The 15277-nt window shown below is 46.2% G+C and overlaps 1 protein-coding gene across 1 annotated transcript; it reads left to right on the forward strand.

Annotated features, from left to right (window-relative positions):
• Positions 1-271: 271 nt before the first annotated feature.
• Positions 272-14882, forward strand: LOC130210720 (period circadian protein homolog 2-like). Its single transcript, XM_056441205.1, has 21 exons — positions 272-371; positions 1462-1910; positions 2739-2831; positions 3167-3321; positions 3557-3678; positions 8726-8927; positions 9709-9760; positions 10133-10272; positions 10389-10467; positions 10566-10672; positions 10854-11007; positions 11114-11219; positions 11302-11557; positions 11644-11788; positions 11896-12032; positions 12193-12342; positions 12436-12681; positions 12894-14152; positions 14268-14475; positions 14587-14701; positions 14794-14882. The coding sequence occupies exons 2-20, from the start codon at positions 1579-1581 to the stop codon at positions 14664-14666; spliced, it is 4023 nt and encodes a 1340-aa protein (XP_056297180.1). The 5' UTR covers positions 272-371; positions 1462-1578; the 3' UTR covers positions 14667-14701; positions 14794-14882.
• The last annotated feature ends 395 nt before the right edge of the window (positions 14883-15277 follow it).

The raw sequence follows: 15277 nt of genomic DNA on the forward strand, positions 1-15277 counted from the left end.
TATAAACCGGCGTGGGATTCCACGTGCTGCGGAGAGCTTGTTTGTGTAAAAAGCGAAGCAGGGCGTTCTGAGCCAATGGGCTTCCGTCGTCGCGTTTTCGTCATCGCCAAGGAAACCCGCAGTCGGCGGGCCAATCGGGGAAGCGCGAAGGGCGGAGTCTAAATTGAGGTCGTGAGCCGAGCTCTCTGATTGGTTAAACCGGCCAACCGCCGGGGGCGGAGCCGTTGAGCACTGTCAAACGGTCCGAGTGCGGAGTCCCGTTCACGGAATACCGGAGCTGTTCATTGACCGTCTCTCTCGCTCTTTGCTTTCTACTCGACATCCGAGGACGAACAGAGAGCTGGTTTATCTTTCATCGCGGGCCAAAACAGGTCGGTTTCCTTCATCTTCACCTCTCGGTTATAATAGAACATGAATTATCGAGCGCAAGAGATAAATTGTTTAAAAACAAATGACGTGCGCATGCGCGACAAGTGGCACGCTCTACTTAGCGTACTTTTATAACTTACAAAAATGCCGGGTTTTATATTTATTTCGAAAGAATCAATATAAAAATATATATATTTATATATATACATATTTATTTATACATATATATATAAATATACGTATTTGTTGTTGTATATATATTTTTTTCTTTCATTATAACCTTTATCTCGTGCATGCTTGTCCTTGCTGGAAATACACTGTAATATCTGTATAGTAATATATCTACCTTGCTGCTATTTAAGACCGACTGTACACACACACACACAGAGAGAAAAAGCCCCTGCCACACTGGTCTGTGGGGTCGCATGTCATCAGTATTATCATTAACACTTGAACTTGTCATATAAACACAGGTACACACATTAAACATTAAATGTGCCACATCCTAGGCATGTTTTAAAAATAGTTTAAACAACATCTGGCCCTCGTCCTGATTGCTTAAGGTATAGGATGCATGTGAGAACTTGGCAGTGACTGTGATGTAACCCTCTGCTCTGACGATGATGTAATGAAAATACTGGAGAAGGCCAAAACATGAAAATAAAATAAATTCTGGGACATAACGGTCCCAAAAACGGCTATATTTATAGAAGTGCAAGGTTGTGGCTCAACGTGAATAGTGCACATTATTTTAAAGCGTTTTATTCATTCCAACATCCAAATTAGTCCAGATGTTTTATTTTACTGTTCGTGTCTTCTTCGGAGCTGCAGGTCATTTCTAAAAGATTTAAACCAGATCAAACTGGATTTGCAGGCCTCAGTCCGTCAACCAAAAGGCCCAAATACTGTGCAGAAGGATGCACCTGCAGAGTGTGCGTGTGCATGCGCCTGTGTGTGTTTATATAATAAATAAATGCTCAGCGAATAATCTCCACTGAGTGCTGCCTAATTTTAGCAGCTTGTGTCTTTGTTATTGATCCGCTCAATCCTTTGGGTTTGTCTGAGTAGCTTCTCCCGTGTTTTTGTTTTCAGACTTCCTGAGGCAGCAACTCCTTCTTCCCGCTCGTGCAATGCGCTTCACGGCATAGCCGAGTGGAAGGTCGCTGAATCCCCGCATCGTTTGAACTCTCGGTCCCACTTTCGGCCGCCATGTCTGAAGAAAGCGAGCCGAAGCACTTCCTGTACTCGCCCATGGAGGGGCTGGAGAGGAACCGGGTCGGCTTCCAGCCGGAGGGAGAGGAGGGCTCCTCCCGCGGCGCCATAGGTCAACTCCACCGCATGGCCGCCGCCGCCTACAAGGGCTGCGGCCGGCGGGACGGGGGCGGCCACGAGCGCCCGGCCTCCCCGCACAAAGACAGGAAGCGAGCGCGCGCGCCCTCGCACGAGGACGTCGAGATGGGGGGCAGCGGCTCGAGCGGCAGCGGGACCGAGTCGCACGGCAAGGACTCCGCCCTCACGGAGTCCTCGGGCAGCAACCAGAGGTGAGGGCACGTCATCAAAGGTCCCCCCCCCCCCCCCCCACCTGGAGCGGACCATCTAGGCCACGGAAATGGGGTTCATTAAATGTAATCGAAGGGCCATTTTCCTCCTCTGAGTCACCGCTGTCGTCGCCCTCATCACGAGAGCCACAAACGGCACAATTTTATCTAGAAATGACTTTTTAGGGCTGTCAAAAGTCAAACATGTTTCCGGCCTGGCGAGAAAATAGAAGAAAATAAAAAATGAAAAATCCCATCTGGAGGCCGGCTGTTACATAACACGGCCCTGACGTTTCCTTCAGCTTTGCTGAGGCCTCCGGCTCCAGGAACCAAACGTCTCCTTGGAAGTAAAATTAACACAGGACTCAATTTTGAATTTATTATTTATGTCTGAGACCTTTTTATGATGTCTGTATGTCAATAGAGCGAGTTAAAGTCATTGTTTACATGACAAAGCATCAACCTGGATGGCGATTAGAAGGTCTGCACGGGACCTCGTCTGTATTCGCCTCGGAAATGTGTAGAAGTTACAATCAACCACTATTCCTGGTTTTAAAAACAGGGACAGTGACATATCTAATACTCCTGCAAACGAGTGGTAACTTTCAAACAATTTGACAGAAGAGTTCTCTATAGATTAGTATCTTGTTATATTCCTGTGCGCTCCACTGTGTGTATCCGTAAGGACACAGACGACACCTTTGTGGCGCTCGTGTTGAACGCTCTCTAAACACAAAGTCCTTGACTCACTTTACATGTCTAATCTTGCCTTTTAGTTTTTTTGGTGTTCCTTCAATAACAAGACGTGTTGTTGTTGTTTGTGGGTTACAGCTCAAACTCTCACAGTCTGTCGCCGCCCAGCAGCTCCAACGCCTTCAGTCTGGTGAGCTCCGAGCAGGACAACCCTTCGACCAGCGGCTGCAGGTTAATATGCATTTTTAATTTATTTATTTTTTACAAGGAGAGAAAAGCCAGAGATTTGATGTCAAAATCCAGATTATTTTCACAAGAGATAAAGTAATAGTTAACACAAGATGAAAACTGTCAATGTAAAACACGTGTTCCATGTGCAGTCTCCTTAATTATTCCTCCTCCCGAGTGAAATGTGTTTGGCAGTGGGAGTTTGTGATCGCACGCAGACGGCATAAACCATACGGGACGAGCGACCCTGTTATCCCCCCCCCATGCATAGCACCTTCTCTGGCTGGCGCCACGTCGTTGTGACACCCGTGTCTCTGTCTCGTGTTCCGCCACCGCAGCAGCGAACAGTCCGCCAAAGCCAAGACTCAGAAGGAGCTCTTCAAGACCCTCAAGGAGCTGAAGATGCACCTGCCGTCGGAAAAGCGAAGCAAGGGCAAGCCGAGCACAGTCAACTCGCTGAAATACGCGCTGCGCTGCGTCAAACAGGTGAAAGGTGAGACCCGCTCTTATTCACGTCGTCACGTCCACCGCGTGTCCCGTATGAAAAAACGAAGACGCATATTTTGGAGTTATAGATGATCGAAAATCATGTGTGACTGTTGCATGAAAAGCAGTTACCAAGGAAATGATGGATGCGATAAAGTAGTCCTACGTTCTCGTACTTTTCTGAATGTGAAATGGTGTTATTAATGGTGTCATTAATGCATCTCCTCTTTTTGTTGATGCAGCAAATGAAGAATACTATCAGATGCTGATGACGAAGGACAGCCAGCCGCCGGGGTTCGATGTCTCGTCCTACACCATCGAGGAGATCAACAGCATCACCTCCGAGTACACCCTGAAAAACAATGTGAGTACAGCCGGACAGCAGTGAAGAGGACTGCCGTCTCTAGACTCGGCTTTATTCATGTTCAACCGTTCATTTAAGAGTTTCTATTTTTCCATTTAATTTCCAGAAATCGCCGTAATGGAACAAATAAAACATAAATGAGCTCTTACGAGTGTAAACATTAATTAGATGATATTCACTTTTCAGCCCGGGAATTTCAGGCTCAAAACCAGCCCACTTTTTTCATGGTATAGTGGAAATTGGATAAATGAAGCAACAGTTCAGCTCTTACTATCCTGTAGTTCTTTTATTAATACCATGGTCCAACAAATAATGTAACGGTTAAACACAACAGTAATAATCCACTTAAGATGAGAAGTTAACAAAAAATATGCACAACATTAAAAAAGGCAGAAGGGCATAGCAGGGGTGTCGGACTCAGATGAGGCAGTAGGCCAGATTTGTTGGAGTGAGACCTCATGGGGGCCGTCATGGTCATTGTCATGGTCATTTTTCTGCATGAGTATTATAAAGTGGTGATTTACTCCTTTACTTCACCCACTTCTGAGCAAACAATGCATATTGGTTCATCAAGTACTGTACTGCTCTTTCTTAGAATATATAACTTTAATTCATATAGTGTCCACTGTTATCCTCTCTACCTGTCCCTGTAGTCATGGCCTCCTCATTGCAAATGTCGGGCTCATCATTTTCAGCAGGAGACTCTTATCTGCTGCTCCGAAACTACAAAGAAAAATTAAGTCATATTACTGCATACTTCAATACCAATATCAATAGTATATATATCAATATTTGCATAATATTTGCAAAGTCTATGGATCACCATCACAGCGAGAGAAGTGGCGCAGCTTTAGAGACCGACTTCGGCTTAAAAAATAAAAAGATGCCAGAAGTGAAATGTTTCAGTCTGTAAAGTTGTGTAACTCTACAGCTGCTCATGATGAACTGTGGATCATCTGGTCAGAGACTAACGGCCTCATAGTGGATCATCAATGCTATGATGGAACCATGTAGTTTCATTCATATCTGGCTGTATTAATACTAATATTACTGTCATTTGTTAAGTGTTGAAAAAGTTGGTAAAAATTGAACCATACAGATGTTTTATTTATTACTATTATTGATAAATATACCAGTCTCGTATTTATGGGACCATATTGTTTTTATGGTATTGTATTGAATTCTGGTATCGGGTATCATGATATTTATGGCAGGTATGTAATATGTATAGTAGTTATAATATGAGTATCGTGACAAACAGGTAGAGACAGAACAGATTCAGGGAAAAGTCCATGAGGACTGTTCAGGCAAAACAAAGAAAGTTGGTTCATGAATGACTTTAACCATATTATATATTATGACAATGTATATTTGTTATTACCATCATTACAGGGCTGAGTCAGAGCGGAGGACCTTTTGTTCTTAAACTGTTTATTATCACAATTTAGATTTGTGGTCAGAACAATAAAATGACTGTAGTTGTGGTTCTAAAAGCTTTGAGGCTTCAAACAACGTGGATGTGGTGTGGTGACAACAAAACAAAAAAGAAAGTCACCTGCACCCCCCCCCCCCCCCCCCCCGTTGTCACCTTTTTCACCCCTCATGAGTTTGCAGGTATGGGCTTTCCTTTTTTCAACCTGGCTTTTTCAGCCCCTCCTGCCCTCTTCCTCCCGTCCATCCTCCCTGACGCGTATCGTTGCGGTCGGGCCGGCCCAGCTATCAGGAGCTGAGAAAACTTTTTGGAAAAGACCGCTAAGGACGGAACCAACTCTATTTTGGAGGGGTGAAGTTCTCCTCTCCCAAATTGAGTTGGTTGAGTTCCATAATGGACTCAACCAACTCTATTATTTGGGAGGGGTGAACTTCCTCGCATGGTACAACCCATGCAGAGGCTGCGGTGTCAGAATGCGGAACGTGTGTAGCCCACCTTAAGAGAAGATGGACTAACGTGACAAATGTCAACAAATACAATTCTCGACCGGCCCAGAAGTTAAGCGGCCCACCGGGAACTCTCCCGATTACCCACCCCGGGGCCTGTATTCATACATACATGTGGACTTAAATCATAGCATTAATCACAAGGAATTTTTAATAGCTAATGTAGCATTAGCATCTTATCACAATGAGTCATTCCTAGCATTCGGTGCCATTTCAGCTAGGTTGATCAAAAATAAAAAAACATAATTTTCCATGTTTTTTTCTATTTAATCTGAATGATGGCTTGTTAAAGTATAAGAAAAAGGTTTTGGTCAAGCTCAGGATATTATGTTTAAATAATTGTGACCTAATAATCGGATGCAAACGAGGCAAAACGTCCACCCTGTTACAGACATTGTCATGTCTATGAAAAAGTGTTTTGACTACACAATCATTATAAATGTTAATTATCTAACAGCTGAAATGTTCCTTACTTAACCTGTCAAAAATAATTTAACAAAACATTTTTTTAAAAATGCATTATTTCGAAAAATACTACTATTTTGAGGCACAATGTAAGTTCAACCCATTTGTTTTAGAATAAAACATAATTTAATTGGAATGTGGCCGCATGTTTTAGTAAATTAATTTTGTCAAATCATTCCCTGCAAAGGACTACAAAGACATGGGTCATATTTGTTCATTTCATTTAATTATTATAAAAGAAACACAGGTAACAGGGTGGACACAAGAGAAACGGACGTAACAGGAGGACTTGTATCAGTGAATACAATAACATATTTAATTAAGAACATAAATCCTTAAACATTAGGCTACATTTAATTAATGGTGTCAAAATGTTATATTATATATTATTTAATTACATTTCATTTTACCAAGAATACTAACAAGAATTATTATAATTAACAATAACAGCCCACCCGCCCCGCATCCCCCAGGCCCTGACAAATACGTATACTCCAAACTTCAACCATAAAAGTCCACCCAATACAATATTCATGAACATATTCAACAGTTAATACATATGTAGTACCAACATTCTCCATCTATACATCAACCGATCTATTCCATTAGCCAGCAACCCAGTTGCTTCTCTAAGAAACTCCAAACAATGTGGCCTCCAGTTTTTCAATCTGGTTCTGGAGCCTCCTTCTCCCCCTTCTGACATTGTTCCGTCCAACAACGTATTGCCTATAACACAAAAAAAAGTTTATTGTCACAATTTACAATCACTGAAACACAAAATGGTTTGCTTTATCATGTAAGATAATTCAAATCCAGATACACACAATCTGCAAATCATTTAACCCATAACTTTATTCTAACCTTGAGGGCCCTTGTTGTGCTGCATTGTCTCGACTTCGAGGTGGAGTGGTCATTACGCTGGCTCTTGCTTTATCCCTAAGCTTTTTCTTCTTTTCTTGCCACTTCTTTCTCTGTTCTCTCCTTTCTCTTTCACTGAGGTCTGACACTTTCTTTTTTTTCCCTTCTTCTCTGTCTTTCTTCCACTTTGCCTTCTCTTTATCCAGGTACTGCTTCCTTCTTTCATTGTCTGAATCCCTTCGTGCCCTGTAGCGTCGCTGCTTTTCTGCATTAGACAACGCTGCCATTTCCTGATAAATACATTCATACCATTAGATATCATATAATTTAATATATATATATATATATATATAATGTAATATATATATATATATATAACATATATGCATATTAAACAAACAATACATAACAGCACATGCTGGAAATAGTTAATCATCTAGCCTTTTAACAACCCCTTACTGTATGTCCACCCTGTTACTGTGAAACATAGTAACAGGGTGGACGGTAACAGGGTGGACATTGTATGCTAAACTTGGCTATTGCTACATGTCTGATGATGATCAAGCTAGCACTTGTGACATCAGAGAAAGATATTTGATAGCTTTATTCACATTTTTTCTAAATGTAAACATTTTGATCAGTTTCCACAAAAATGAGCATAACAGGGTGGACATGTTATGCTTTACCTAACAGTTAAGTTAGTAAAAACATTAAAAATTGTTGAAGGAAGAGTGCATACTTACTCTGCTTCTTGAAGATGATTTTCCGCCTAAAATGTATCCTTCTTCTTGAGTCATACAAATAGTAGCATAGTAAAGGCGTGTCCAGAGGATTCAAATCACAGTAACAGGGGACATTAAAACAGGGACACACACTTTTAAAAACTTTAATCAATAAAATGAATTACCATTTTATTTTTATTTTGTGATGAATATCAATAAAAGGGTTACATAACAGTGACACAAATGTAGAATTTGTTTGTATTTGTTTGATTTCTTTGTTTATATCCGTTAGAGAAGTTGAGCAAACATGATTTGGGACACAGCAATTTGGCCTACTTGTGCTAAAATCAGAGTAATTATTTAGCATTTTGAATATCCTGGGAAAATAACATTGATGTTTTATAGTAGAGGGGAATAAACATGTAAAACCAAGCTTTTAAAAATAAGCATTTGACCTTTTACATGCAAAATATATGATATAATGTGTTGGGGACCTAAATGGCACTGAATGCTAGGAATGACCCCAATACATTTAAGTTAATTACAAAATAAAGTCACTAAACATTTAGACGAAGCCCAAATAAAAACATAAAGTACCTTGTTCCTGTTTTAGCTCGGTGCTTAGTAGTTCAGAGAGAAAGAAAAATACGCATGAAGACCTTTTCCTTCAGTACACCGTCAACTAACGGACTTTTAGCGAAGTCATGTTACAACTACTTCCGGTCTCGCCAGAAGAACTTCAAAATAAAAGGACCTGAAATTGACAAAAATAACGGCTTACAGAAGCTTTTACAGTGAGTGCTTCTGACCTCAATGCGGCATAAAGTTATTTTCTAGCTATGATTTTAGTTGTATTTGATGTAATTTCTGAAATCCGATGATGATGAAATAAACCGGTGGTGATTCTTTATGATTGAATTTGTCGGCACAACATATATGACATGTTGTTTTTAATGCTAGAGGATAGGTCTTCAATGCTTTGAACGTCTTGAAAAATAAACGCACCTAACTGACCAATTTCTTCTTCTTCTTTTGTTGTCTGTGTGCCATCTTTCTACCCGCAGGATATTTTCGCCGTAGCCGTCTCGCTCATCACGGGCAAAATAGTTTACATCTCGGACCAGGCGGCGTCCATCTTGAACTGCAAGCGCGAAGTGTTTAACAACGCCAAGTTCGTGGAGTTCCTGGCGCCGCAGGACGTCAGCGTGTTCTACAGCTTCACCACGCCCGACCGCCTGCCCTCGTGGAGCATGTGCACCGGAGCAGGTAACAGCCGTCCCTTGACCTGGAACTGTTTTCATGTCGCTTCATATCCCCCATTCCCCTTCCCAATGAATAAGCCCACAGGCATGTAGAACTGGGCCAACAACGTGGATGGTATATTTGCCATAACCCACAAAGGGGCACGTGGAGAACCCACCCGACCCATACCACCTGCAAACACACACACCGGCATCTACCCGCCCCTCTCCCTGCACACACGTGCTCATACACACATAGCACATACTTCATTAACATGCTTAATCACACACCAATGAATGCGTGCCCACTCACTCACACCCGCCACATCATTGCTGGAGACATATGTCGCACATTGGCGCATTCAAGAGCTGAAGGCGGGTCGTAATGTGCAAAATATCGTGTATGTAATAATTAATTCAAATGTATTTCATGTCTGCAGTACATTTTGGCGATTTTGTTTTGAAATATTCTCTCGGTGTTTTTGAAAATCCTCTAAAAGCAACTTTCAGAGATGTAGAGCGGAATCAAATGTTGTGTTTACTGCTGTTTATCTTCTTAAAAGTACTGTGGTTGGTTCTGTCGTCTTAACTTGACATTTAAAATCCGCCCCGTGATGTCAAAGCAGACGAAGCAAAGGCCGAGCAGCGTTATCTTTTCATGAAAACATTTTGGACTGTCGTACATCTTCAAAATGCCGAATCACAGGAAACTCTCACACTGCCTCTCTTGCTTCTTTTTTCAAAGAGAGATAAACCTCTCGGGTACTTTATATATTCATCCCTCCTTCTCCTTGTCTCTTATTCAGACTCGTCTCCCATGGAGTGCATGCAGGAGAAATCCTTCTTTTGCCGTATCAGGTGTGTGGAAACAGCCGGCGCTTTCTCTGAGCCATAGTTTCCTGCTCAGAGGGAGGAGTCAGCAGAGAGGAGGGAGGAGGGAGGAGGGAAGAGGGAAGAGGGAGGAGGGAAGAGGGAAGAGGGAAGAGGGAGAAAGTAGAAGGGAGTCAGCAGTTGTGGCTTTTATCTGTTTTATCTGTCTCCATCTAGTGGCTAGTAATGGTATTACAGCTACCTTTAAAGATTGAATATTTAGCAGATAATTTTATTGCGTTATATATTCTCGCATAAGTGTACAGGTTTTGTAATAGTTTACAATTTTAAAGAAAGTAAATACAGGCTAATTATTAAACAGTATTATAATTTTTTATTGTATTAATTTTTTTATTTTAGTGGTAAGGCGCGTGAAGGAGATCTGCAGTACTATCCTTTCCGCATGACTCCCTACCGGATGAAAGTCCAGGATGCCGAGCTGGGCGAGGAGCAGTTCTGCTGCCTCCTGCTGGCCGAGAGGGTGCACTCCGGTTACGAAGGTGATGGTTTGTTGTGCTGCGTCGCCTCGCTGAACAACCTCCTTCACCAACAAGGAACGAGCTCCCAGTTCCCTTCCAGTCGCGTGACGGTCTCTTCGTGTTCCTTCTCTCCACAGCACCCAGAATCCCCGCTGACAAGCGCGTCTTCACCACCACACACACACCTAACTGTGTGTTCCAGGATGTGGATGAGAGGTGGGTGGACTGAGCCTCCAAACACACACACACACACACACACACATACACACACACACAATGTAACTGACGTTAACATGTTGTTGTTTCTCCATCAGGGCCGTTCCTCTGTTGGGTTACCTCCCTCAGGACCTGATCGGGACCCCCGTGCTGCTCAATCTGCACCCGAGTGACCGGCACTTGATGCTGGCCGTGCATCGGAAAAGTAAGTAGAGAAACGCGCCTCGTCTTAAAGTGGTCCGAAATCATCAGGATAGTGTTTCCTTGTTACTAAATGAAGCAGCAGCGCTGTGTGTTGTTTTTTTTTCGCCAATCGGCGACGCTCGCTTCCCCTCCCCCCCACGCAGCTGTCACTCACACACACTCTTCCTTCCCGTCGCCAACAGTTCTGCAGTCTGCCGGCCAGCCGTCCGACCGCTCCTCGATCCGCTTCTGTGCGCGAAACGGCGAGTACGTCACCATCGACACCAGCTGGTCCAGCTTCGTCAACCCCTGGAGTCGCAAGGTCTCCTTTGTCATCGGCAGGCACAAAGTACGCATGTGAGTACGCCCGACGCGCCACTTTCAGGGCCACTTTTGTCATCAGTCGTGGGAATTTCATTCACTTTGAACATTCCGGCTGACGGTCCCTGTGTTTCTTCTTCAGGGGTCCTGTGAATGAAGACGTGTTTGCAGCACCGGCTTTTCACGGAGGCAAGAACATAGACTCGGACATCCAAATTAGTGAACAGATCCACAAGCTGCTGCTCCAGGTATGTAGACACAACCCCACAAACCACACCCGCACACCTCTTCAACCCCCACTTCCTGTAACAGTCTCCTCTCTCTCTTCAGCCGGTCCACAACATGGGCTCCAGCGGCTACGGCAGCAACGGTTCCCACGAGCAGCTGCTGAGCATCGGCTCGTCCAGCGAGAGCAACGGGAACGCGGCGGAGGAGGCGAACAAGGCCACGCCTCCCAGGACGTTCCGGGAGATCTGTAAAGGGGTCCACATGCTGAAGAACCAGGACTCCCAGGTCGACCTGCTCTCCCCACCTCCTTCGCCCTCGTGGTCGACGTCCAAGCCGGAGCAGAAGAAGACCGCTGACGGTGAGTTCAGTTTTATATCGTCATGTTATGTGAAGTAAAATGTTCTGTTAAAGTGTGTTTGTATTAATTTCCCCCTTCCCTTCCAGCCTCTCGGAAGAGTCCAGCGATGCGTCTGAAAGACTCGCCGCCCCCTCTGCAGGTCAGAGACGGTACTGCAGCCAGCGTGGAGGACTTGACATGGAACGACCTCTGCTCCTACCAGCAGATCAGCTGCCTCGACAGTGTCATCAGGTAAGATTCGGCGTTTGCGTCCACGAAGGATGAGCAGTTGAAAGATCATGTGTGTGTGTGTGTGTGAAGTGTGCACCTCTCTGATCGAACCCATTTCTGTTGCTCAGGTACCTGGAGAGTTGCAACGTCCCCATCACAGCGAAGAGGAAGTACCAGTTCTCCACCAACGCCACCTCCTCCAACTCGGATGACGACAAGAAGGGCTCAGAGGATTGCATGCAGGTGTCTCGGGACATCAACCAAGGCAAGTACACGCCATGCGTCCGTGTACATAAACACATGCCAGGATCCAATTTTGAAAATACAATGGGCATCACCTTGGGTTCACCTGCTTAACTGATAGGAACTAGACTATAATCATCTTTGCCTTGGAGCTAACGGGCGATCGCTCCTTCCCCATGCAGACGCCACGCCCGGCCCGTCAAACATGAAGGCACTTAAGAAGCCGCTCACCCTGCTCAACAAGGCCGAGAGAGTGGTGTCCATCACCTCACAGTGCAGCTACAGCAGGACCATCGTCCACGTTGGAGACAAGAAGCCTCAGCCGGAGTCCGGTGAGTGTCCGCATACATTTTTTGGCAATGTCGAGAAGCCGGATAGTGAGTTCTGTTTTCACTGACCTTTATGGCTCCCGATTCGTTCTGCAGAGATTATCGAGGATGTGGCAGAGAGAGTGGCGCCCCCGGCCCTGCACGCCAGCGTGGTGTCCCCGCCCAGTCAGGAGGAGGAGGCCTACAAGCGTCTGGGTCTGACCAAGCAGGTGCTGGCTGCGCACACCCAGAAAGAAGAGCAGGCTTATCTCCACCGCTGCCGAGAGCTCCACAACGCCCGGACCGTCCAGATGGACAGCTTCACGTACCTGTACGAGCAGAGAGGTCCAGCTAACGCTGAAGGTACACATGGTTTAATAGTAACTACATTTAGTTAAGTTGGTATCAGGACATACTGACGGCAGTTCATTAATATAAAAAGAAAATAGTAGTGGGCCCAGTACAGATCCTTGTGGGACGCCAGAAGATTGAGAACTCTGAATTTGGACATACTGTGATCTATTTAGCAAATCTGGAAAAATAAGCCTCTGTCTTCTTCCATGTGTCGTCTTTAGACTCCGCTGCACGACGAGGTGGAACCAAACATGGCCCCACCAGGCCTGAGCCGACTGCCAAGAGATGCAACCGCAACAGGAAGTCCAAGAAGCCGAGGATGAAGCATCAGGATTCGTCGGACAGCGGCGTATCAAACCGCAAACGCCGGCCCCCGCTCCAGAGTCTCAACCAAACCTCATGGTCCGTGTCGGAAGTGTCCGAGTCGGCCTTTAATGTCTCCTACCCGGCCATGGTGCCCGCCTACCCGCTCTATCCCACCGCACCTGCAGCCTCAGCTCAGGCCCCTTCCCTGTCCGCAGGCTTTGGAGAGGGACAGAGCACCCGATCCCTATCGACCAACGCTCCGTTTGGTGCCCCCATTGTTACACCTGTGGTGGCTCTGGTGCTACCCAATTACCTCTTCCCCCAAGTCGGGCAGTTGGGTCAGAACGGGCAGCTAGCGGCTGCTCCTAGACCGGCGTTTTTCCCTGAGCAGACCCAGACGCAGTCTGCGTACGCAACCCCACAGCCAGCCTTCGCCATGCAAACACAGACACCCTACATCGGCCAACCGCCGTTCCCCGTGCAGACTGCCTTTACCCCCCAGGTGCCCTTCACTGCCCCGCAGCCTTTCCAAGCCACACAGACCCCCTTCACCACAGTGCCACCTTTCCAAACCACTCAGACCCCCTTCACCACAGTGCCACCATTCCAAACCACTCAGACCACCTTCACCACAGTGCCACCTTTCCAAACCACTAAGACCACCTTCACCACAGTGCCACCTTTCCAAACCACTCAGACCACCTTCACCACAGTGCCACCTTTCCAAACCACTCAGACCACCTTCACCACAGTGCCACCATTCCAAACCACCCAGACTCCCTTCACTACTGCGCGGCCTTTCCATGCCCCTCAGACTGCCTACACTCGGACTGCCTACACTACCCAGCGGCATTTCGCGGCGCAGCTTCCTTTCCCGGTACGGACTCAGTTTGGGACTCGACCCCTGTATCCAGCTCAGCCGTTCCCCTACAGCCTCGCCCCCGAGCCACCCAAATCCACGGCCACGGAGATCCGAGAGGGGCCGTCGTCACGCCCCTCCACACCGGCCTCCGGAGTGCGGGAGCCCACCGCGTCGCCGCCGCCGTTTGAGTCGCGGTGCAGCTCGCCCCTGCAGCTCAATCTGCTGAGCATGGAGGATAGCACCGCGTCGCTTGCAGGTCGCTCAGCCAGAGAATTGAGGGCAGCCGGGGAGAAGATCGCGAAACGCCAACAGGTGAGGGTCACAAGATCTCGAGTGATCAGAACTCTCACACACACACACACAAACAAACACACACCTCATCGTAAAGCGTGTCACAGAGCTGATGGCTTGCTGCCTTGTGTTTCAGGTGGAGCCTGCAGGAGATGGGGCTCACAGTAACTCCTCGTCCTGCGACTTGTTGGGCCTCATGCTGCAGGAAGATTCTCACTCCGGGACCGGATCAGCCACTTCCGGTTCCACAGGCTCCGGGTCGGGCTCCGGGTTGGGCTCCGGGTCAGGCTTAGGCTGCAACGGCAGTGGTACATCAGCTAGTGGAGCTTCTGGCTGCCGAATAGGTCAGTAGAGGTTTAAACTCCACCTCAATGACCTTTCTGATTGGTCAGTTCCCTTTTTAGGAAGTGTATGCACTAAATTATAATATAATAATTATAATATCCTGCGAGAAGACAAGGAGAGGCTGAGGCAGATGCAGAAGAGCCAGCCACACTTCAGCGGCGAGAGCTCGTGGAGGAGCACCCTTGGATGAGGAGGGGGGGTCTGCCTGTTGCCGTCAATGTGAAGGTCAGTACCAAACGCACGCAGCGATATTCACGTATTGACGTATTGAAATAAGTCAGTATGTATATTTAATATGGTGTGTGTGTGTGTTTTAGGAGTGTGTGTACTGTGAAGACACAGTGGCGGCGCCCATCGAAGAGAACCTGTCGCACATGGAAATGAGCGGGCTCAGCGGAGAGGGCCAGAATGCCCAGAGCCAATCGGAGAAGTCTCAGCCTCAAACAGACTCTGGCTCCTGAACAAACACAAACACACACAGACACACACGCACACAAGCCACCAGCAGGGGGACACACACAACCAGAGATGGATCAGTCTGCTCATGCGAGTCCTGCTCCTGATGTGCAGTTCTTAAGCTGTCCTGCCAGGGGGCAGTAGCTCTTTATGAGGGTCTTTGAATGCATGGCCCTCATTAGAGGACTTGTGCCAGCTCACACACACACACACACACACACACTGAAAGGATATGGGCGGTTGGTGACTTTTTAAGCCTACCAGGTCTTTTTTTAATATGTATTCCATTTGATCCGTGGCTGACGGCAACATGAGCAGATATTATTAAATTTATTGGATGATGGG

This window comes from Pseudoliparis swirei, chromosome 20, assembly GCF_029220125.1.
Source record: "Pseudoliparis swirei isolate HS2019 ecotype Mariana Trench chromosome 20, NWPU_hadal_v1, whole genome shotgun sequence".
NCBI classification, from domain to species: domain Eukaryota; kingdom Metazoa; phylum Chordata; class Actinopteri; order Perciformes; family Liparidae; genus Pseudoliparis; species Pseudoliparis swirei.

Coding starts and splice junctions, on each gene's coding strand:
- LOC130210720 (XM_056441205.1), top strand. CDS start 1,579: ATGTCTGAAGAAAGCGAGCCGAAGCACTTCCTGTACTCGCCCATGGAG. Junction 12,682..12,893: donor AGGTCCAGCTAACGCTGAAG/GTACACATGGTT, acceptor TGTCGTCTTTAG/ACTCCGCTGCACGACGAGGT. Junction 14,476..14,586: donor AGCTTCTGGCTGCCGAATAG/GTCAGTAGAGGT, acceptor TCCTGCGAGAAG/ACAAGGAGAGGCTGAGGCAG.